The following is a 23,530-nucleotide window of genomic DNA, read 5'->3' as shown; positions in this document are numbered from 1 at the left end:
AAATGAAATGTTGCTGTCAGGGCGAACAAATGAATGAGGTAAAAGAAGCAAGAAAAGTCGAAAGTCACATAGCTTAAGATCCAACCTCTTCATCGAGGCGCGTTTCATTGGCCAATAAGTATTGCACAAGTTTCAGCATATGGCAGTCAGTCAGCGTAACGCGCAATTGGCGCCAAGCTCAGGCTGTAACTCATCGTCTCGTAGGCGCAGCACGGCGCAGCACCACTTCGCCCCTGATGACCTAAGCTGTGCTGCCTCACCCGCAACTTGGACCAAACACGTTTGTAACATGCGACATTGCCCAAGCACCTACCAGGAACCAGACAGAGCTGGAGCCCGAATTTCCGAACAGAGGCTCGTATATTAGCGGCGCAAATCAGATCCATGAAGCAACAATAAGGCGTCGAACGCACCGACACATTGGATTCCGAGTCTGAGCATACTCTCGAGGCCCCCGGGCGCCTCGGCGACGACAGAATGGCCCGGCGATGGGCGCGCCGGTTTGAGCGCACATGCTGCTCCATCGTCAGGTACTTCCCGCTGCTCTTTGTCTATGGCCTCACGACGTGGGCTGTCGTGACGGTTGTCAACATTGGCAACGAAGACACAAGCATCGCATGGCTAGGTACGCAAGCTCCGTCAACAGCCTCCAGACAAGGCGCACACAAGGTCTCTCCCGATGCTGACTTCGTTTCTCAAGGCAAAACATCTTCCGCTGTTGGGATTGCCATCTACCTCCTCGCCAACTGGTGCTACACCGTCGCCGTCTTCACGCCCCCCGGCTCGACCACAACGACCGATGGTTACGGCATGCTGCCGACGGCCCAGACCAATCGCCCCGCAACATCCTTTACCGTCAAGAGCAACGGTGAGTTGCGGTTCTGCAAGAAGTGTCAGGCGCGCAAGCCCGACCGCGCGCATCACTGCTCCACCTGCAAGCGATGTGTCCTAAAGATGGACCATCACTGCCCGTGGCTGGCGACGTGCGTCGGCCTGCGCAACTACAAGGCCTTTTTGCTCTTCCTCTGCTACACGACGCTACTGTGCTTTTACTCGTTTGCCGTTAGCGGTGCCTGGGTGTGGACGCAGATTATCAGCGGCATCACCGAAGAGGTCGACAACCTTATGCCCGTCAACTACATCATGCTTGCCGTCATGAGCGGCATCATTGGCATCGTGCTCTGCATCTTCACCGGATGGCATATCATGCTCTCCATGCGCGGTCAGACGACGATTGAGTGTCTCGAAAAGACGCGCTACCTTTCGCCGCTACGGCGCTCCTACAACCTCACCCACGATCCGCGGCACCAGTTTCACCCCGTTGCGCAGCAGATTGTCGACTTCCACACCGCGGCGCTGCCGGGCATCACCGCGCCTGAAGAGGGTGAAGATCAGCGCTGGGCGCAGGACCGGCCAGACGCCACCCAGCAACGCCCGTCCGCGCAGCGCTCGTATGCCGAGCTCGAGCGCGACCAGAGCCGCCGCCGTTACGAAGATTACCTCGATGAGCAGGACGCCGAGAAGCTGCCCAGCGCGTTCGATCTCGGCTGGCGGAAGAACATGACGCACCTGCTCGGTCCGCGGCCCGCGCTGTGGTTCATCCCCATCTGCAACACCACCGGCGATGGCTGGGCATGGGAAGCGAGCCCTAAGTGGCTGGAGGCCTGCGACCGCGTGCGCGTCGAGCGCGAGCGCCAACGCCAGCGCGAAATCAACGCCGGCTGGGGCGAGGCCGGGCCGCCCCCGGAGCCGCCGTCTTACTACGGTCAGCAGCAGCAACAACAACAGCAGCAGCAACAGCGTCAAACGCCTAGCAAAGCGGATCGTCTGCTCGGTCGCGATCCAATCATGTACGCGGACCCCCATCCTAACGGCAACGAAAATACCGTTCCGCTGCAGCGTCTGAGCCCCCGCGGACGCACCATTGAGCAGGAGCTCCAAGACATTGACAATGACATTATTGATTTCGATGACGAGCCGCAGCAGAAGCACCGGCCGAATGGCGCGGGCTCAACGCGCATGAATAGCAACAGCAGCAGCAACTGGGGCCGCGGCGGCGCGAGCGGCATGCTGCGAGGCGGAAGTGGAGGCAGTGGTGGCCAGACACCGAAGCAGGATAGTCGGAGCGCGGGCTACGAGGACGAAGGTGTAGATTAGAAGGATTCAAACTCGGCGTTGTATACTACGATGCGAAGATGGGCGGGCATTTGATTCAAGCATTTTGTTGCTTATTTTTAGCTTGGCATGTCATGTTGGCAGCGATTGCTATGAGGCTATTGGGTAGTGCGAGGGGGGTCATGTAATGCCCATGTTTATTGAAGAATCAACGATGTCATGTGTATATATCTACAAAGTGTCCGAAACCAATCTGTGCCAGGATACAAGACCAAATATTTAGCATGTTTTCCCACCGGCCAAGTCATAACCGCCCTAGAAAAAGAAAAGAAGAAAAAGAGAAATCGCCAAAAATAGTCGTCATCATATCATCAAGCAACGCATAGCAGAAAAGGCAAAAGTAAAAGCTCAAAATACAAGATATTTTCTTGTCCAAAATTCCATTGTGCGTTCTCTATCAGATCCCAGATGCCATTCCATTCTCTCCGAAACTGGGATATGCGTGTAAAAAGTTTTGACCCCACCCGCCGCCCATAAGATATGCTAGAATATGCAGTGTGTGCAAGTTTGACACTTTCTGGACTTGCCTGGCAAGCCATAGTAGAAGAAAACCCCCAAAAGAAACGAAAAAGGACCAAATTCTGCACTGGTTTTAGTGCAATCTCTCGCTCTGAACAGGAATAAGGAAAAAGGACAAACAACGGGGGGTATTTTGTTTCCCAACTAGTGGTGATGTGATTGTTATGCAAGAAAAAAACAAAGGAAAATAGCCAGTTTCAGAAAAATGTATATCCATCAATACAAATCCTCTCTCGAGTCAAGCTCGAGAAAAACAAAGAAGGAAAGAGATAGGGAAGAGTGATATTCAATATCACTTGGCTAGCACTGCTAGCAGTATATCGTTTTTCAAAAACGGTGCGGTTAAGCGTAGCTCTCAAAGCTCGTCTTTTCCACATTCGCCTTTTCAATAGTGCCTCGCGGGCTCGTGTTGCTGCGCCCAAAGACCTTGCCGCCGAAACGGTTCAGCTTGCTGCCGTCGGACGGCGAACGGGGCGCGTCAATGAGCGTCTTCTCAATCTCGTCAATCTGGATGCGGCAAAACAGCGTTGAGAAGAGGTACTGGTCGCCTGCGTGGTTGAGCAGCGGCAGCGTGCGGAAGCCTTCCTTGAGGTTGCGCAGCTTGGCCGTGTAGCTCGCAATCGGCGGGCGGTCCTTGGTGCTGTAGCTCTCGCCATCATTGGACAGCTTGACCGACCAGCGTACAAAGACCAGCTCGGGGTGCTTAGTCACAACCTTGAACTTGAACTGACCCGACATGAACATGGGCGAGAAGCCATTCTCGCGAATGACTTCCGTCTGGAATTTGAGAGGCGTATCTGTCCCGTTGTCGCCGTCAAAGTGCCCTTCCTTCTTGTCGCGCTTGTCGTTGGCGTGGAAAACTTCTACTTCGACGTAAAAGTCCATCGACTTGCTGGCAGAGAGGTTGGCGGGCCGCATCAGCTGCTGGGCGGAAAGCATGTCAACTGAAAAGGAGACGACGGAGCGCTCCTTTTTGCCACGGGCAATGTCCGAGTTGTAGGGGAGAACCTGAATGTCACGCAGCTCCGGTGGCTTTAGCACGTAACCGGACGAATCCTGGCCGCCGTCAAACATGGCACGGTTGAGCTGCATACCCAGGTCGAATGTCTGCCAGTTGAGAGCAGCCATCTGGACACCGCGTCGCCAGTAGATGAGGGGATCAAAATTGCTTGAGGCCAGGCGGGTGCCGTCGGGATAGACACGCATCAGGTAACGCATGTTGTGAATGTTTAGTGACATCTTGTCCTCCTTGGAGCGCGAGTTCTTCGAGAAGCTCGACTCCATGAAGGAAAAGATGTGATTAAACTTCTTAGCAGCGGGAGTATCAAAGCCAGGAAACTTGACACCGGCACAGTACACACCAAGCCTGCCGAGGACGGGTATCGTCTTATTGGCCGATGGGCTGCCAGAGCCGGTATCGCTGCCGCTCTCAGTATCGCTGTTGCTGCTCATATCACGCACATGCGTGGTCTCTTCGCTGATGGTATGCACGCGTTTACGGCTGTTGCTTGCCACACGTCGGGGATAGCCACTGAGAAGAGGGCTCTGAGGAAGAGATTGCGATATATAAGGCGCGGGGCTTTGAGAAACGTGAGCCGGTTGGCTAGAGGAGCCGACACTATTGCCGCGACCGCGGGTGGCCTGTGCAATTACAGCGGCGCTGCTCATATTGCCATCATCATGCATGCGAGGCTCCTTGACCTTGATGAGAATGCGACCCATTAGCTCCGAGGGGGAGGGCAGCTTGTTGGAAGAGGGATCCAGAGGCTCGGTCACGAGACGGGAGCCAAAGGCCTCCTTGATGGTCTCGGCCATAATAGCTTGCTGCACAGCATTGCAGTGCACCTCAAGAGAAATCCAAAGGGGGAAGTTGGACTTGACAAAGGCGTACTTGTTGATGGTGGTCATGACTTCCTTGAAACTGATGGAAGTGGTGAGGGTGCGGCCGTGGACAACCTGGGGCTGACCATCCGGACCGTCCCAGCAGTCGACCTCAACGCAGCGGCAGCCGCGTACAAGGGCAGCGATGTAACCTTCGATACTGGACCTACCGGCGACCTGACGTCCGAGTAGATATGTGTTATGGGAACTGGAGATGAAGTACTCATTCATGGGCCGATCTAGGGTGTAGTCTTGGGGCTCGTCAGCGACAGGCGTGTTATGCCTGGAGCTGAGAAAAGCCACAAAAGCGTCCTCTGACATGAGATCTTCGAGTCCCTCGGAGGTACTTTCTGGGCGATACTTGCGGGCATGGCGATAAAAGGACTTTTCCCAAGCAGCGCGGTTTCCTTCAACATCCTCACCCTGCACATTGCGGAGGAAAGCGAGAAACTCTGACAATGTCATCCCCATCTCAGGGTTGGCCGAATTGCAGTGCATAATGTAGCGGATATCCTTACGCTGCTTCATGAGGCGAACAAACTCGAGAAACTCTTCAAAGTTGAGACGCTCGCGGGCGCGGGCGTCAGCGATTCGGAAATTTGCGTGGACAATAACGGGAGATGAGTAGATGTGAAGATTCTGGCAGACACGCTTGACACCGGCGAGATCCAGCTCCTGGGTGGCGCCGCCAAAGTCTGGCTGTTTGGCCATTTCGGTCTGCCAATATTGGGCAATGGCCTTGTCATTGAAGGACATGAGCGAAGTCATGACCTCCTGGCGATGACGCAGCATGGCATGCAGAAAAGTGGTCCAAACGTCGCAGGCCTCGGTATCATCGGCAATCAGATGCATAAACTTGGACTTGGAGCGTTCGGGAACAGAGTAGAGGATAGAGAACCATGTGGAGCGCTCAGATTCGGGTATCTTGAAGTCGCGACCATACTGCTGAATGTCGGAGCCGGTACGAATCTCGCGAATCTCGTCCACGTGGAGCGACTTTTGGGGTCGAGCCTTGTCCCAGACGAGCTTGTTGGAGTCTGGATCGTACTGGAGACGTATTCTCTTGGAACGACTCTTTTTGGAAATCTTGCGAAGCCAGACACCTTGTTGGAGCTGCAGAGGAATCACCGGGCCAGCCATGGTGGTCGAACTGCCACCAACTGGCGAAGTGGCGTTGCGAGCAGGAGGTTTGGGGGCATCGCGAACGAGTCCATCCAGCATGAAATTGTTGGTGCGCAGAGCGCCATACTCATCTCTATCGTCAAAGTCGGACTCGGAGTCGGTATTGGCGGGAGCAAAGTCGGGGGGCGCGCCATTGTTGCTATCGGAGCGTCTTCGTAGGAAGCATGGGCCAACACTGCTGTCGCGAGCGGGAGCAGCAGCAGAGGACTGCCTCCTACGGCCTGTAATGCTGCGAGACGCGCGACTGGAAAGGCGGCGTATGAGATTGGTTTTGGTGGGAGCAGGAGTTGGCGAGGCGGGGCCGTTACTAGGCATTTCGGTCAGCGGGCTCCCATTGCCGGTCCAGCTCTGGGCAAGGGAGTTGACGCTCGTCTTTCGGGAGACGATTGCGTCTGGCAGCTGAAAGTTGGGAGGGCAGACGTCGTCGTCGAGGCGTGTGTGGAAGGCGTCGGGCGAAGGCTGCAGGGAGGAATTGGTGGTGAGGACAGCAGTGTCAGGCGACATGGTGGGTGAGGCTTGGCGAGAGGAGGAGGCGATGGAAGAGGCGCTTATAGCAGAAATTGGGAGAGAGTTGGAGTGTTGAGGTTGGACATTGGTTTGTACCATGGCTGGGCTCGGCCGGCGCCGAAGTTGGGCTGTTAGTGACGACATGTTGCTCATGTCTTTGGCGGGCAATGTGGTGGGCGTGGGTCGTGCAGTCTTGTATAGCATGACCATGATGTCTGCGATTGCAGAGAAGTGGTAGCAGGGGCACACAGAGTTGAGGACGAGGAGGCGAGGCGGCCTCTATGCAAGTGTCGTCATCTATGAATGGCGGGTGTAGGAGACGGCGTGCATTTTGGAGTGTGACGAGAGAAGACGAGACAGTTGCGCAAGGCGGCGAGAGCGAGCGAGGTCGAGAGGTTAATAAGTACCGGGAGGAAGGAGGGCTTGTGTACTCTTGTGTCTCGTGGGCTGGCTGGCTGTGGGCTGCAGGTTGGTGTCTGGACGAATATAGTTCTGCGCTGGCGCAAAGCAGAGACAGGTAACAGCAGGAAGCGGGTCCTTGGAGCTCTGGTGTTTTTGGAGAGCAGCTTTAGCAAGCTTGACGCGCGCAGAGTATGCAAGCAGAAAAATGCAGGCAAAAAAGATGCAGCAAGCAGATATGCAGGCGGAGGGCAGCAGGATGTGGCGGCGCGCGCGTGGTGCGGGAGCGGGAGCTAGAGGACCAGGATGGGATGTCGTCGATCTGGGAAGCCGGAGTCTGTTGCTGCAGGCGTCGTCGGGCAGGGCAGCGACCACGTCAACTGGTGAGCGATGTGCAGCTTGCAGATTGGGCGCCTGTCGTTGTCGAGGTGTGCGTGGGCGTGGGCGTGGGCGGTCGTGCAGCTGCAGGTAGAGAATACCAGGAGGATACAACGTGGACGAGGCCGGGAGGGGGGCGGGGGTTCAAGCTGGACCTTTTTCTTCGTCGGTGCGACTGGCGTGGTTGGAAGCAGAAAAGAGACCGTGACGTGCAGGTCGTACAGCAGCGCAAGTGACAGATTTGGAGAGCCGTTTGGTTGTCGAGATGACGGCGGCTTGAGGCGGCGGTATCACAACTTTTCCTCTGGGGGCGTCGCTATAGTGAAGGTAGCGAGAAAGACAGGCGTAAAACAGTCAAAGTATGGAATCCGCGGGGCAGATGCGAGTTTGATTCGAGAATGTCGTTGTTGGTCGTGAAATTGATGAAGGTCGAAATAAGATTGTTTTGGAGAGGAAAAACAAACAGAGGTCGGTAGTCAAAAAGAGAGTTGGCCAAGGTCTGTCTATCCATATGTGGGTGGTGGATGATGAAGTACTTGGTGTCGTGGTGGAGGGTGGCTCTAGTTAGGACAGCCCAAGACAGGAGAGTAATAAATTTGCAGGCGAAGAAAAAAACCTTTTTGAGTCAAAGACGGCCGGGCCTCCGAGTTGCGGTGCGGGGCACACGTCGACCGGGGGGAGGGGTGTATGTTTCTTCTTTGCTTCTTTTCTTCCATTTCTTTTTCCTGCCCTTGTTTCTTATGGGCAAAGAATGTGCCTACTGGTAGGGGCTGAAGACGGAGGCGTGTGGAATGAAGATGGCCGTGTATCTAGCGTGGCTCGACAAGGGAAGAAAGGAGTCAGTCGTACAGGTACCTACCTAGGTAGGTACTTGGGGCGTCCACAAGAAATGCTTTTGCGCAAAATTACAGTGGCCAACGGACTAGATTACAGGGGCTAGCCCACTGTAGCGTCGCTGGGCCAGGCACACTTTCTCCCCAAGGCCAAAGATGGTGTGCTGGGATTATGGCGTCTTTGTTGTCATGATCAGTGGGCTGCACTGCTGTGATGTGAGGGCCACCAGCGCTGAAGCTGCAGTGGCGTAATGCCTCGTCAGGCTAGTACCTAGGCACCTACCTACCAATTCTATTTCGTTTGCCTTGTTCATCATGGATGCTGAAGACGTAACTAGATTCTTGATGTCTGTTTGTTAACCTAATCATCATCACCAACACGACTCGCACTGTCTCTGGTCATCATGTTACACAGGGGCAAGACATGCTAGCCGTTTCTAACTATCGAATAACTTGTGTGCTCTATCTCACCTAATCAAAGCTAGACTGACACTACACTTTTCTAGCTGTCTAAATGTGCAGCTCATCGCCCGCCGGCTTACCAAGACAGCCACGACGCTGTCAACCTGTCCACATGAGGACCAAGACGCGGTGTAGCAGCGCCGTCAAGAACAGAGGTCGTTGGAGCCATGGTCAGCAATCGACTCGTACCATTTCTGCGAGCCGCGTCAACGTCTCACTTTTATCCGTATTTGGGCCTGTCTTCCAACTAGCCTTCAGTCCACTGCCACCAAAAGCCCCAGACATTCGCCTCGTACTCTTGCAGCTTCTTAGCTTATTATTACCCTTGTTAGCCCTCTAAGCCCTATAGCAAACACGCATTATTGCAGGCAAGTCGTTGCTAAACATGGAGCACTCCGTACCTGGACAAGACTGCTGCAGCTCGACTGACTGGGTAACTAACTTACTAAATAGTGCCGACATTGCACAACGTTGCTATCGGTCTGCTCTGTGTGGACATGGATTACCAGCATCCAAGCCGATCTAGGCCGATCTACAAAAAGAAAAATACATGCCGACATGGCCGCCTCTCATCAAAGTCCGTCCCTTCCGGGCCAAGATGACAGAATGAGGCCTAACAGCTCAGACGTTAACCAGTCTCCCTCTCCAATTCAACTAGCTGGCACAACGTGGTACTGCCAAGCAGAAGCCCTTCCTGAACGAGGAGACAGCCGTCACAGCCCTCCCTTGAAAATGGAGCCACCAGGCTCCTGGCGGGTCACTTCAAGGCACAATGACGACGGATGAGCCGGGGCAAGCATGCACACGCCTGCTCCTAGGCTGCCAGGGCTGCCACTGAGCTGCTAGCATGAACCCCAGGTCCCTAAAAAGAAACCGCTCGGCGAGCTTCAGCATGAGCGAAGTCTTGGCAGAAAGCACGACGCCCATTCGACCAAAGGAGGGGTCGGACAGAACTCGTCTGCCTCCGTCTCTCTCTTTCTTTCTCCTTTTGTCTCCAGTCGCTGCGCCTACCTATGGTCGGATTGCCCTCGCGTCGAAACAACCTTGACAACTTGACAGCCTAATTACCTTTGCGCCGCCTACGTACCCCGTACACAAACTACTCGTGGAAGTCGCCCCATCCAAAAGGGGCGGTCAGGGTTTTACTGCTGTTCGTGTCTACTTCGCAACTTCGTACCACTATCAGTATGCTAGTATGCCCTGTTAGCTAGCTGTAAGCTTCCAGCAGCGCGAAAGTCCCACACCCCCCCAAACTTGCGAGCTGCAGGCCAGCCCAGCCCAGCCCATTTCCAGCTGTTTGGAAACCCAGGTTTTTGGTAGAGACCAATAAATTCGAGGAGGGGACCGCAACAGGGATGGGGCTCAGATCTGACGTGCGATCTGCCATTCGCTCCCCTTGCTATCCGTACAAGGAAGTAAGCTACCAGGAAACAAAAAAGAACGGACAAAAAGAACCGTTCCTTTTACGTGCCTGAATAGTGGCGATATTTCTGAGCTGTCGCATTTCGAACTCTTCTGGTTCGTGCAGGTACGCACGCTTGGCACAGAGGAACGACGCCCACCTAGTCGCCTTTGGTCGCAAAACCACGACACCACCAAGTCGGTGAACCATTGCTAGTGGCTTGCCCAAAAGGGTGTGCCGGGCGACAGTGGCACGAGTGGCCAGAGGTCGACGGCTCTCGTCACGGTTTTGCCACCTTGGTTCTGACGATCGGCGTGTGGCGGCCTGTCCATACTTTTGCTGCTGGAATTTTTTCTTTGTTAGTTTCGACTAGAGTGAAGATGGGCCCGTTCCTCACGCAACGCAAAATATGGTGTACAATGATCCTCGCACAAGGGACGTCACTATTGCAAGACCGGAAATCCGGGGAAGCTGAAAAAGGACAAGAAAGAAGAAAGTAATGGAGTCGGGTACTGAGACAAGACCAAGCCAGCACAACAGGGGAGCAGGGCAGGAACGTTGCTCGGCATGATGGTGCTTTCAACCATTTTCGATCATTTGGTCATGATGCAGATATAATACAGAAGTACTCAGCGAAAAATTGGCGAAGGTGGTCATTTGCCGGGGGCGTGTTTACATGGACGCGGCGCATATATGTCCGGGAGCCTGCAGGGGGATTTTCTGCACGTCGATATTTTTGGCCATTTTTTCTCACTTTTTCCCCTGGTCGTGTGCAACGCCTCGGCATAAGAATCAAGAAAGAGAAGAAGGAGATTGAGTTCGGTTGGGCAAAAAAGGGAAGCGGCTGCCGTGCAGGCTGGATCGAAAGATGCTGCACAGGGACCTTATCGGCACTGGGTGCACACACGGTAACACACCGCTAGAGGCTTGCCCTGTCTGTCATGTACGCAGCAACAACTTTGGTATGCGAGTCTGCAAAACATGGCCCCCCGTCTACTTGACATGGGCGTCACTGCATCAGGGCCGATTGGGGCTTGTGTTGCCTGCTCTCTGAGTCACCTCTAGTAGGCCCTTGCTCAACAACCCAGCCGATTATCACGTACATAGGGACGTTGCTCTTCCCAGTCACGCGGTGGACAAAACTGTTCGCCGCTTTTCCCTAGCCCCCTACACTCTACCTCTTTTATCCGCTATTTTACCCTATGAAAAGCATATAAAAATAAATAGAAAATACTAGCTTATTATTTGATAGCTAAATAGTAATAATCTAATTTTTAGGTATTTATTTCCGTGTTAAGTGTGCACTTATCTAAGTCCTCTCTGATCGAAGAAGGGCTGCCTGTAAGAAAGCGGCGAAGAGTTTTGTCCCCCGCGTGCCAGTTCGTCCCTACCGTCGTGTATATGCGGCGCGAGTGAGCCTGTTCCCTGAAGCAAGTTAGGCAAGTTCCACCCGAGCTGTGCAGAAGCTTTGTGAGCAGTGAGCTCCAAAAACAGCTGTCGCATCGTGTCGGTACTCGCACGCCCCCTTTCAGCAGGAACCTTTTGCTGTGCTTTGCCCGAGTAATGAGGCCAAGCAAAGCTGGTGTGGAGTTATTTTGCCGAGGGGGTCTACGTGGTTGGCTCGCGCCATGTCGGTTTGCCGATCCGGCTGGCGGAGCTGCTGGCCACAGAGAAATGTCGAGCGTGGTATTCGTACTTGGGACTCCGTAGAGGTGATGATTGTTCTCTTTATCCTTATTCGTTCCTTTGGGACATTTCCATGCCCTTTCAGGCTATCACCAAATCAGGATGACGCAAATTACGGGCCGCCGTTGAAAATTATGCGCAAAAGGGTTTAGCTGGTGCTGCAGCCTGACTTTGGCGGCGTCTTACTGGCGGCATTCTCATCGTGGCTGTTTTTTTTTTTTTCGCATACTCTCACTGGTGCCTCTTCTCAGCCTACGTCAACCATTTCTGTGGCATCCGGATCTGGACGTGGGCATGGGTAAGATTTTTTTCTCCCGCCGCGTTGGTTATCAACAGTGCGGCAAGAAGGCTTGCGTCTTTACGCGCCACCTAGGGGGACTGTGTTGCGGCGACGCCTAATTGCGATGAAGCAGGCTTTAATGCATACGTATCTGGCAAGTTCGAATTACACGGCAAGTAATTTGGTGTTATCAGGCTCCGGAAATGTTTGCCAAAAAAGAGTCGTCGCGTTTTGGGCTGGGGGGGTTTTGACTCACGTAAATTTTGGCTCCAATTGGTCGGACGCCATGTTTGGGATTTTCGCTTTCCTTGGCCGAGTTGCCAAGGGTTTCTATTTCATTTGGGCAAATTTTGAATTAGCACCCTTGTCGCGTCCGTGGTCGTGCCACGCCCCCTTTGGCTAAAAAGGGCGCGGCGCAGAAAGGCTTTGTGCTGGGAATGCCAACAGAACGCATGATGAGGTCATTAGGCGCGTGTTTTGGCTTTTTTTATTTCCTCGCCCGGGTCCCACCTTGTGTAGGATGACTCGGAGGCGCAGTTTGATTATTATGCTTCCGTCGTACCCAACCAACAAGGTGCTTGCGGAATGTACAGAGTAAGCCAAGAGGGCAAAAGGAAACCATTGATTTGCAAATGGGATTGTTTGCTTTTCCTTGTTGATCAACAGGATCGGGCATACCGTCTTTGGAAGATGTGTGCTGGAGAGAAAGGCGGGGGCGAGAGGGATTGATCGACACGACAGGTACACCCTACTGGCTGCTCTGGAGGCAGAGTGGTTCGAAACATGGGCTGAGATTGCGCATGCCGTCATCAGGACCTCTGAAAAAAAAACCAAAGCCAGAGGTTTAAACCAGGTGGTTGGTTGGTGGCAGGAACCAAAAAACCGTTGGATTGTCAGGCCAGCGTCAAGCACGTGCGTTGGCAGAATGGCATGATGCAGAGAAGGTAGTCTGTTGGATCAAAAGTGGACGTTTTGTTTCTTGTTTCTTGTTTCTTAATTTGTCTTTTCCACTTCTGAATGATCAGGACAGAGAGTCGTCGTGGCAAGTCGCAAAGACTTTTGAAAAGTACGTGTACTATTAGAACAATGTATGAGGCCTCGCCAGGTGCTATTTACAGCTTTTGACAGCGCTCTCTTGTTCAGCGCGCCGCCCTATATACCCAGGTACCTATACCGCGCTGATTTGGCTTAGCGTCGACCGTGCTTTTGTCACCCGGCATCCCTTGAATGGAAAGTCTCAGCGCACCCCTGGCCAGTCCATCTCGTATTTTTTTTTATTTTTTTGTTATTGGGCTCTAATAAACATCGTATATTCCTTGTGTCTTAACAATCTGTAAATAGAAAAATTCCTTGGTCCGTTCTCTTTTTTTCGCTGTGCATGTTCAAAAGCCTCGTATCAATTTTTTTAATAGCGCAATCTGCCTAATTTTCACTAGTCCACCAACAGCATTGCAACAAGTAGGTACTTGTACAAAGTCTCTTGTTACTGTGGGTGAGAGCCAATACCTTTGCTCTGTTTGAAAAAAGCAGAAAATGACCGCGTCACCGATCCCCTCCCCCGCTGCGGCGTCAAACTTTTTGTTCATTTTCCCTACCTTACTTCTCAGCCCTCTTTTTATCTCCTATTTTTTTTTTCTCGCCTCCAAGAACAACGCAACCCCAATCAAATCATGTAACCTAAATTATAAACTTCTTTCTGTCCCTTGTGCCCTTTTCCTTCTTGGATGCGGGGTTTGGCAACAAAACGGCCAACGACTGGGCTGAATCGCCGCCTCGAGCCCCGCCCATTGGAAACTTCCACGGTGCTCTCTTTCTGGCCCCGCCCCTCCCCCCCAATATTATCACATATGCAATGCATGCACCGCACTGTTCCGTACTTGTATACAACTTTCCATGCGTGGCATGACTTTGTTGTTTTGCAATTGGCTGGGAAGAGAAGCAGAAAAAAAAAGAGACCCCATCTGTCGCAACGGCTCATCCTTTTTTTTCTTCAACAATCCATGCGCCGCCCGCGTGACATGCTGCCTGTGCAGAGATACCGAACGCTCCGGTCGATCCAAGCACCCCCCCCCCCTTCCCCTCTTCAACCATCCGAACTTGGCAGATTTTACAAACCCAAAACAAAAAAACTGCAACGTTCATGTATGTACTTATGGCTACTAGTCATTTTTTGTAGACAGAAAATGCGAATTAGTCGCAAAATTCCGACGTTTCCAAGACAATTGTCGTCGTCATCGTCGTCGTCGTCGCTGAGGAGCGGAGGGCTCAGCGCCCAGCCATGCTTTGTTGATGCGACACGCACTCGCACTGGCGCCAGTCTACGATCAGTCTTTCTCTCCGTCTCAATTTAGACATGATCCTAAAAAAAGATAGTCTTTAAATCTGTTACCAGACATGGCCAAAGATTGTAATTACCAAGGGATCCGGGTCTGAATGATAACAATGCCGCCCGCCCTATCCCCTTTCTAGACCTTCGGCAGGAACTACATCCCTCTCCCGCCCCTCCCATCATCGTCCCAAGTATAGTGTAGTTATCGAACACTCCCATGCTTGTCATGCAAGGATCGCCAAACACGCTTTGCTCTCCACTCCATGTACTGATTTCTTGCTACTGAGTACCCTTGTTTCCCTGTTCAAACCTCTCTTCATTCCTGTAATAACACAATGCACCGTTTTACTTATCAACCTTCCAGAATGTCTTGTGCTTCTCCCCCCCGCTCCTGGGGCTGATGATGAGTGGGCGCAGCGCGAGACTCCGCTAGGCAAATTGACGATGCCTGTTTTAACTAGTCTCCTACTCCGTAATACACGGGACGAGGTATCCATTCAACGTAACCACCAGGAAAAAGATAGGCAGGCAACGGTTGCTGTCGAGTCGCATATTGACAAGAAAAAGCCCGGTTCAGGACGCTAACGTATCATGATGGAATTGCGAGCTGCGCGTCCCGAAACATTGAGGCGGCGTCTTTATACGGCAGTTGAGATTGAGCGCGAGAGGGAGAGAAAGAGAGACAGTCGAAAGCAAAGACGTTGATATTGCGCATCTCGCACCATGCAGACTTGCTCGTGTAGCCTGCAGGCCAGCTCCGCGCAACTTGCATAGCATCGCGCAGGTCAGCCGTGGCCGGCCTTGCCCGTTCAATGCCTGCCTGCTTCTCACGAGCGATTTATTGTTCGCATCGTCCTTGCCGACGAGCTGGGATGTTTTGTGTTTCTGATTGAGTGAATCGTGGCATGATGGCCATTATTCAGCGGTGCCCATGTATCAGCCCAAACAATATGCATAAGGTACGGGACGGTCCCGAGGTAATTACTACTAAATAGAAAACGTGTACGACATTTCAAGTGCTAGCCAAACACGAGCGCTTGATGCATTCTTCATCATCTCGCATGTGCCTCACGCTACATGACAACTTTTCATTCTCCATGCTATTTACGAAAGTTCTTTTATTCGTCTCTCTCTCTCTCTCTCTCTCTCTCCACTCCACGTCTTGGCCGTCCTACATACTTTGTACATCAAGCCAAGACTATTCATACTTACAGGTATAACTACACTATTTACAGCCGTTTCAACAACACACCCCCTCTCATGGCAATCCAAACCGGCCCCTCTGTAGTCTTGCCGACGAATCCGCAAGTACTATCCAGCCCCCGCCCCAGACGAGGACGAGAAGCTGCCGCTGCCAAGACGACCGGCGGAGCCTCGCAGCCTGTCGTGTCTTGCTCGTCGTGTCACATCGCCTCGCCCCGACATGGACGAGCTGCGTGTGATGTTCCTTCTCAGTCAGTGTTGATGGGCAGGGAAACAAACGAAAAAAAAAAAAAAAAAAAAAAAAAAAGGAAAAAAAAGAAGAAGAAAAAGAACGCCAGCAGCGATTTCCCCCCAACAAAAGCAGCGGGATGCAAACACACAAGTCACATTGCCATGGTGGTTTTTGTTCATGTAGTCCCCTCAACATGTACCGGCCCAATCAGCATGCTTCATAGGTGCCATCTACGGGCTTCACCGCAACAACAGCATGGGCTGCCGGACACAGCCCCGACGCAGAAAAGGCCTTGTCTTGCCTGCAAGCTATCAAAGAAGATGAAGAGCAAAAAAAAAAAAAAAAAGAAAAGAAAGAAAGAAAGAAAAAAGGAACAAAAAAACGGGGGGCACAGGGCTTGCTCGCGTGGACGGCCATTTGTTCTGAACCCCCCAAAAACCCCCATACCCCAGATTGCCCATGCCAGTAATTACCAGCAGCGCTAACTAACTACTGCATGTACAGATTTAGTTATGTTTACGAATACCAGCCTGTATGTTTATTAGCTACTCATGCAAGCCCAGTGCGAGACAAATTTCTCAAAGAGAAAGCAGAAACCTTTACGATAAAGGAGGGGGGTGTGCATCCTACAATGTTCCCCTACAAATGTGTCCCCCCCCCCCCCCCCCTTGTGCAGAATGTAGGGCGACGCAGCGCTTCGAGTTGTGACCAAGGGCCAAGTTCATGCACATGAGCTTAAGTCGTAGGAGATATAGTTAGTCGACTGTAGCATTTTGTTTCTTTAGCGCATGTGCGCCGAAGCGTTTCTCATATCGGCACCGCCTAAATTACGCCTGCCAAAAGGGACGTCTATTCATGTTTCCCCCCCTTGCTTGAAAGAGGGATGCCTGAGGGTAAGGCGTGTGTATTGAGCGCTGACGGCCAAGCACCGGAATCCATCTATACGAAACACCATTGTCGTCTATCCGCGCGCCCGTTCTTTCCAAACCACAACCATTTTCTTAGAAAACCTTAGAATAACTGAATAATGGTAGTAGAAGTTCATATGTACACGTAACGTACTCTGTACTTGTGCACAAAAAGACAAAAGCCCACACCCCTGAGTTCTGGGGTGGCGCCGGCGGGCGGGCGCGCTGCTGCTGCTGCTGCTGCTGCTACTGCTGTTTCAACAGACGGCGTCATCATCATACAGGAGGATGAAGAAAAAAAAACACGGCGCGCGCGCGCTTTTGGTCCTATGACATGCCACTTACACGATAACCTTATGTTACTTGCTGCTGAAGAGTTCAGCCAGCCCCTCTCCCCCCCCTTCTCCGTTTCCGAAACACTGTCTCTCCTGTTTAGCAATCACCACCGAGTCTTGGAGTCTGACAAGCTGCAGTTTTGCCAGCAAGGTAAAAAGGACCATGAACTTTGTTATGGCTCAACAGAAGCAGCGGATTGGTCCGTTGACGTCCGAGCCAATGTAAGTTATTGATCACCGGGACATTCGCAATGCAAGGCCTCGCTGGCGCCTCGCGTCTTGCAGAACTTTGGGGTGGGTGTGGCGTGGCCCCCTTGATTTTTTTCTCCAACAAGGCCCAAGCCAACAATGTTTTTTATTTATTTTTTTTCTTGGGTAATATTCGTAACTATGTACTGGTACAGTAGTTTCTCGCTGCAAGCCCTCTGTCTCTCTGTCTCTGTCTCTGTCACTCTTCTTTTTTCCCGCCTCGTCCTCACTGCCGGCTTATACCAGTCAGTACACGTGGCTCGCCTCGCAGCAGCGCAGGCTCCCCCGCCGCCTTGACGGAAACCGTAGCCCTACTTTATTTATTGTTTTTTCTTTCTTCGTTTGTTTTTACTTTGATTTGCATGGCGAACACGCAACTGTTTCGTTTTCGTGTTCTAATTCAGGAAGAACCTTGCTTTCTGTCATTTTTGATATCCGTCCCTCCGTTCATACTCGGGGCGGAGAGACGGAGCGAGAGAGAGAGGGAAGGAAGGAAAGAAAGAGCATCTGCCAACCCGCCTCCGCCCACGGGTATGCCCGTTTCTAGCGCCCACGGCCCCTCTTCACCCGTTGGCCTTTTTCTTTTTGGTGGCTTGACGTTTTGTCAAGGCTGAACCTTTTTGGACGCGTGATGATGTGTTTTTGTCTTTAGACATGGCCGTTGGAGCAAGGATGATGGGATACGCGCAGCGAGACAACCAGCAGTGACTTGCTGCAAAGAAAAAAAAGGACCAGCAACTACGGATACCGTACAAAGACATTTGCCAATGCATGCATGCATGCGCTGCAGCATCATCTTCATCACCGTCATCATCACCATCATCGCCATCATCATCGCCTCCATCATCATACATCATTATACTCTCGCCTCTTGTGTCCTCCGCCCCCGCTCCCACCTCCGACCGACAAGTAACGCCCAACATGATCAATTCAGCTGAGCCTTGTGAGCAACGCCATGGATGACTAGTCTCAGCGTATAGCCTATTCCTCTTCCACCGAGAATTGCACAGCGAAACCCCATCTCGGCCTCTTTGCACCCCCAGATCGACCTCTCAAAATGTCTTGGTCATGTCTCCTTCCAACCCCGCGCGGGGCCCCTTGTCTAATCCGTACCTACGTGGCCTGGTTCATTGGGCACAAATGTGCAATCGCGCCGCAATGACAGCCTCGGGCTGCTTTTCTCCCTGGCCGACAGATACCTTCATCACGCCCCTCCAAACCATGCAGCCTAGGCCTTGCATATGTCCTACTCGTGCAGCATGCAGTCATGACTACAGTAGCCTCGAATCAAGTCCCCCAACCCCGCGAAAGCTTCATGTCCCCTATTGAAAGTAGATGTCCGTCAAAGACACTGAAATGTCTAGCTTGGACTCTGTTAGCAGATATCTGGGCTGGATTCTGTTCAGTAAATGTCTGGCTCTGATTTTGCCAGCAACACACTGACGTTCAAATCGTATGATTTGCCCGCATGTATAGCCTGCACCGCGCTGTAACAGAGCCCTGCGGCTCCCCTCTTGCGCTGCCCTTTCTTGTGCACTGATGCTAACGGGATCGTAGTTGCTCAATGACTCCAGCTACTCCGTGGATTAACTAGTCCGCCCGTTGTGCCTAGCCGACGACCCAAGATAAGCAATGGTTCAGATGAGCGCAGCCAAGACATGGTCCCTCATGTAAGCAAGACGTTGTGTGTTTTTGCTCTCCTCAGAGGCACATGGCACCGAGCAAGTCTCATCTGCAAGTCTTGAAAGGGCTGAAATTCGGACAAGAGCGAGACTCGCTGCATCGAAAACCGGGGGGACCCTGGTTTAATTTATCGGCAAAGCCGCAGTTGGCGACCTTTTCACTCCCCATGCATTCTGCATTCCGCAGCGGACTGCTGTCCTGCGGGCAGTTTGCCTCAACCGAGCGATGCACTGTTCGCGAAAGCCCAACGGTCACAACTCGCACATTGACAAGGACTTCAGCCATGTTTCCCCCCACTCCCATGTAGCTGCGCGATGAACGCTGATGCACTCTTTTTTGCGCGACGATGGGCCAGCGCTTTAGGGTAGGCCTTTGCCATGCACGGTGACGAACCACGGGCATGAAACAGCAGAGGAGGGGCGTGCAAACGATCATCATGCGCTGCCCTTCGCCGAAATGGGCGTCCAACCATGGCCAATTGCATGAAATTTGGCTCAATTGACGGCCCCTTTACAGTCAGGCCAAAGGCCACTTGTGAGGCGTCTCCTCGATCCCCCGCGACAGAAGCAACGCTGGCATCGTGAGCACAACAACAACGCGCGGCATCCCACCGAGAATAAAGAAGAGGAAGAGGAAGGGACTCGCGTGATCCAAGTCTCGTAACTGAGACGCAGACCGCATTCCATTGCGTCAAAACTTTGCAAGACGTGGCAATTCGAAACCTGCACACCCGAAAAAGTCGCTTTCGCACAACGAGAAGGATTCAATTCATGGTGTGATGGGATGGCTACCGAGTATTTGCTTTCCTCGCCTGTGGCATTTCTTGCCCAGAAAACACGCTATTTCTGCATATTCGCTTGGTTGCAAGTGTCTCTACGTGCAGGTTCGGGCTGCTTCAATTACGAATATATCACGCATGCTGTGAGAAAACCTCATTTCCCGCCTCACGCAATAGCTCATGAGCACCTATCTCCAGGGATACAAGTCAATTTTATGCATGCAGCATCGCCTTTCCCCCATCGCCGAAATGTTACACAGATCGTAAAGTCAGGGAAAAAAAATATAAAGAGAAAAATCCCGGAATAATTCATGAGCTAGTTTGTCCGTCCTGTGCCCTCGACGGGCTGCCGCAAACTTGGCTTTTTTGTACAACACATGCATATTATTTATCCCTCAAGGCGTTGCGTTGCGTTGTGTTGCAAAGGCCACTATCAGGTCGCAATTGGCTGGTAGCAATCCCTGTTACATCGCGACTGCAACCGCACAGATGGGTTTGGACGGACCGTTGGAGTAGCATCCAGCAGAGACAAAAAAAAGGGATATCCTCCTCTTGTCCACGTCTAACTAGCCATGTAGCTACTAATTCGTAATCGGCCCTCCGTGTCCAGCCTCGGATATCCGCCCCCAATCTCCTGCTCTTATTTCCCGTTTGATGGACGATCCGTGTTGGAACCCCCCCATGTTATACCATATTTTGCAAGTGATTCCATATTCTGATTCAATAGTGCGCCCAAAAAGTAAAACAAAAAAAGATTTACCTTTTCAAAGCAACGCACACGTCACAACTCACCTGCATGGGACTAGCCGGTGAAGAAAAAGTTGTCCAAGGAAAAAAGAGACAAAAACATGTCATATTTTTTTCCTTTGATGCAACAAAAAAGGAGAAACAGAATGGACAGCAAAAAAGAGACGAATGCAGACTTGTCGCTTTTCTCGGGGCAAATAAGAAATAAAAATATAAAATATATTAAAAACAGCCTCGTCGTGCAACACGAGCTGTCACCATCCCGCCGTGACAAAAGGACAGCATGCGCCAAGCCAATGCGGCCGCGATTCTCAGCCTTGTGCAACCCCCCATTCCCCTCTTCTCAGCTTCAGGTGGTCCGTTATTCATGGCTTGCTATTATCAGATGAGGGTTTTTTTTTTCCCTTTCTTTCATTGACTCTCTCTTGTCCATAGGGGGTAAAGTGGTCAAGCCGGCCCATTACCTTGCCGCCCCAGACTTCATTACTCGCAGTTTCAAATAGCTCTCTGTCCAAGTCAAGACAGAATAAGAAAAGTGTCCTCAATTTTTGTCGTGAAAAAAAAGTCTATTCAGATTTCTTGTTGCCACGAAATGGCACATCATTGGAAACACTAAAAGCGTACATTATCATCTTTGATAAAAAGAAAAGAATAAAGAATGCCTATGCAGAGAGTGGCTTCTTGGCCCGAATCTCGCGAATCGTATCACGCGTCCTTGCATTCTCCTCAAAGCTCGCCTTGATCAGATCCACAACCTCGTCCACCGTAAAGTAGAGACTCAGCTCGCTGTCGCACCATAGATACTTGACCTCGTTCAGGTTGCTCTGCAGAACCTCGCCGAGGTACTTGAGACGCAGCCAGCTTGGCGCGTACTGCGCCGTCGCCGGCACCTCGTCCTCTGTGGGCGCCGTGTCGCTGAGCTTGCTGGGCAGAAAGAGGTCGTCCAGCTCCGTCGCCGCGGAGATGAGCTTGGCAATGTTGTAGGCTTCCTCCTGGCCAATGGAGCTCATTTCGAGCACGTCGCTAATCAGACGCATGGCCAGCGTGTCCACGAGCGATCCAATAGCCTGCGACCAGACAGATCGTGCAAGAATCGTTTCCCAGGTGCTGGCCATGGTTCGTATGCGTGCTGTCCCGGCTTCCACAGCTGCCTCCATCTCGTCCTGCTGCAGCAAGCTTTGCGAGTCGCCCAACAGATCTTGCAATACCGTCCGTTGAATGCTCATCTCGGCAGCGTAGCTGCGGTTCGCAAAGCTCTGCAACGTCTTGATATCGTTGTCGAGGCGTAGCATGGCTTTTGCTCGGGGTGTCACGTCTTCGCGTTCCTTCCAGTTGGCACTGAATTCCCCGAGCTTTTCAGCCAGATACATTGCGTCATTGTACAAATACCTGTTGCTCTTTAGTAAACATCTTGCATGGATATTATGCCAACGTACATGTTGCCTCCTACTTCAAGAGAGTAGTAATGAGGCGAGATTGCTCGGAATAATGCCAAAGCAAAAGTTGGCAGGCCAAAGAGACCTGGTGCCGTTCCAGCCACGAGACTGAACTTTTCATCCTCTCTTGTTAGGGCCAATCCATCGTCCAGTACTGAAAAGATGAGTTCCAAGACGGGCTCTGGCATGGAGGAGATGCTATATGTTTCCTTGAGAATGAGCTCGCGCGTTTCGTCGGCTCGTAGCCTTGACTTGGCGGCCACTTTGGCAGGCTTTGGCTGGACGGCTCTTGGCTCTGGCCCAGACTCAGTAGCTGCATCGTCATCCCATCCCCAAGCGTCGGCGCCGTCATCCCCCGCCATGTCGGCCTTGGCACTCTCTTGGTTTTCATCTGCACCCTCGCCCCAACCGCCCCAGGCGTCGGCGCCGTCATCTTCTTCCATCGGTGTATCTTCAGTAGCTTGAGTTGTCTCGACTGCTGGCTCTTCTTCGTTCCAAGCAGCCCCCCAATCATCGTTCCAATCGGCAGTATCTGCCGCGGCGCCAGCGCCCGTAGTAGCAAGCTCCTTGCCTTCGGCAACAGTAACCATGTGCTTTTCAATCTTTACAACCTGTTTGGGGTCTCCGATACCACCCGTGAACCTGTTCCGTACACTATCAAGGGCTGTATCGCGACATTTTCCAAGCCAAGTCATGGGCGCCTTTTCAGCCCACGTAGAGATTCGTTCCAGGCCAGTGTAGCCATTTTCGCTCAACGCTGTGCAGAACTGTTGTGTTCGTTGGATGACGTGCTGGAAAGTGTCCATGTTTTGGAGTGATGAGGGCACGGCCTTGTCGAGCCAGTCGTCGATGAGTTTCGGTATTACATCTGCAACCATTTGGCTGGAGAAGCTGGGTAATAGATCAGCCGGAAGCTTCTTCGCAACAAACAAGAAGACGGTCTCGAGGTCTGTTAGCAGGTTATCTATGGAGTGATCTGTTGGTTCGGAGAAGCTGAGTTCGTTGGCATTGGCGGCAATGCTCTTTAACGAGGTGGCTTGGTAGTCCATGCGGGGGGAGACGATGGACGTGTCGAGGTTATGCCATAGCTGTTCTAAGCGCTCATCAACTTCCTTGTATGCTTTCAGCCCAGTGGAAGCATCTGCAAGGGTCATGCTGCCGTCTTCAGATGTGTCGCGAATGGTAATTTTGCACGAGTCGACGTCAACGTTGACCATGGATTTCCATATTTGATTGAACACTTGGTAGGCCGACGACTTGAGCTCAAAGGCACGAATGTCGAGAAGTCGCATAACGCGACTTGACCGCGCTGCGTTGACATTGCCCAAGGCAGTTCGTGACTCTTCCAGAAGGCGCAGAGATTCCAGAATGCGCTTCTCGGCAAGTGCCTGCTCGGCCTGCATTAGCAGCGCATTGACTCCCTTGATGCTGTGCAGGACTTGGTGCAATTGCTGACTATACTGGACCTCACGATTTATGAATTCGACCTTTCCTTCTGCATCGAGGATAGCTTCGCCAGATACGTCGGGCGCCTCGGACTGGCGAGTGATTTCGTTTGCCATGGTCTTGGAGCGGATGATGTCTTCCTGGAGCGACTTCGCATTTTTGGCCCAGACACTGACGTCATCTTTCGTCTCTTCATTTATTTGATGTATCTCGGCCTATGGGTCGATTAGCCTCTGCTGCGCTTTGCGGCCAGCGGCGGCGCCATACCTCGAGCTCTACCCCTGCCTGGGTCAGACTATCAATGGCGGGCTGCAGATCGGTGCCTGAGACGGGCGGCAAGGTGTCGGCGTCTTCTGGAAAGCGTCCATTGAGAGCAAATGCTATGATGGCATCGCCAATCTTGACTGGGTCCATTGTGGCAGCCATGGTGTCGTGTCTGTTTGCCCAGGGTGTGTCGAGGAGCCCGGAAGCTCCAAAGAG

The 23,530-nt window shown here is 52.3% G+C and overlaps 3 protein-coding genes across 3 annotated transcripts; 1 reads left to right on the top strand and 2 right to left on the bottom strand.

Annotated features, from left to right (window-relative positions):
• Nucleotides 1-477: 477 nt before the first annotated feature.
• BBA_07832 (palmitoyltransferase PFA3) lies at nt 478-2,157 on the top strand (the record flags this gene model as incomplete). Its single annotated transcript, XM_008602929.1, has 2 exons — nt 478-625; nt 701-2,157. The coding sequence occupies 2 exons, from the start codon at nt 478-480 to the stop codon at nt 2,155-2,157; spliced, it is 1,605 nt and encodes a 534-aa protein (XP_008601151.1).
• An 879-nt stretch (nt 2,158-3,036) lies between these two features.
• BBA_07831 (phosphatidylinositol-specific phospholipase C) lies at nt 3,037-6,474 on the bottom strand (the record flags this gene model as incomplete). The annotated part of the gene is made up of 1 exon (XM_008602928.1): nt 3,037-6,474. One exon carries the CDS (start codon nt 6,472-6,474, stop codon nt 3,037-3,039), a length of 3,438 nt encoding a protein of 1,145 aa, XP_008601150.1.
• A 14,356-nt stretch (nt 6,475-20,830) lies between these two features.
• Nucleotides 20,831-23,476, bottom strand: BBA_07830 (centromere/kinetochore protein zw10; the record flags this gene model as incomplete). The annotated part of the gene is made up of 3 exons (XM_008602927.1): nt 20,831-21,557; nt 21,605-23,265; nt 23,318-23,476. The coding sequence occupies 3 exons, from the start codon at nt 23,474-23,476 to the stop codon at nt 20,831-20,833; spliced, it is 2,547 nt and encodes an 848-aa protein (XP_008601149.1).
• Between the last annotated feature and the right edge of the window lie 54 nt (nt 23,477-23,530).

Source organism: Beauveria bassiana (assembly GCF_000280675.1).
Source record: "Beauveria bassiana ARSEF 2860 unplaced genomic scaffold BBA_S00028, whole genome shotgun sequence".
NCBI classification, from domain to species: Eukaryota; Fungi; Ascomycota; class Sordariomycetes; order Hypocreales; family Cordycipitaceae; genus Beauveria; species Beauveria bassiana.
The sequence above is the reverse complement of the archived record's forward strand: the minus strand, read 5'-3'. Positions and strand labels throughout refer to the sequence as shown.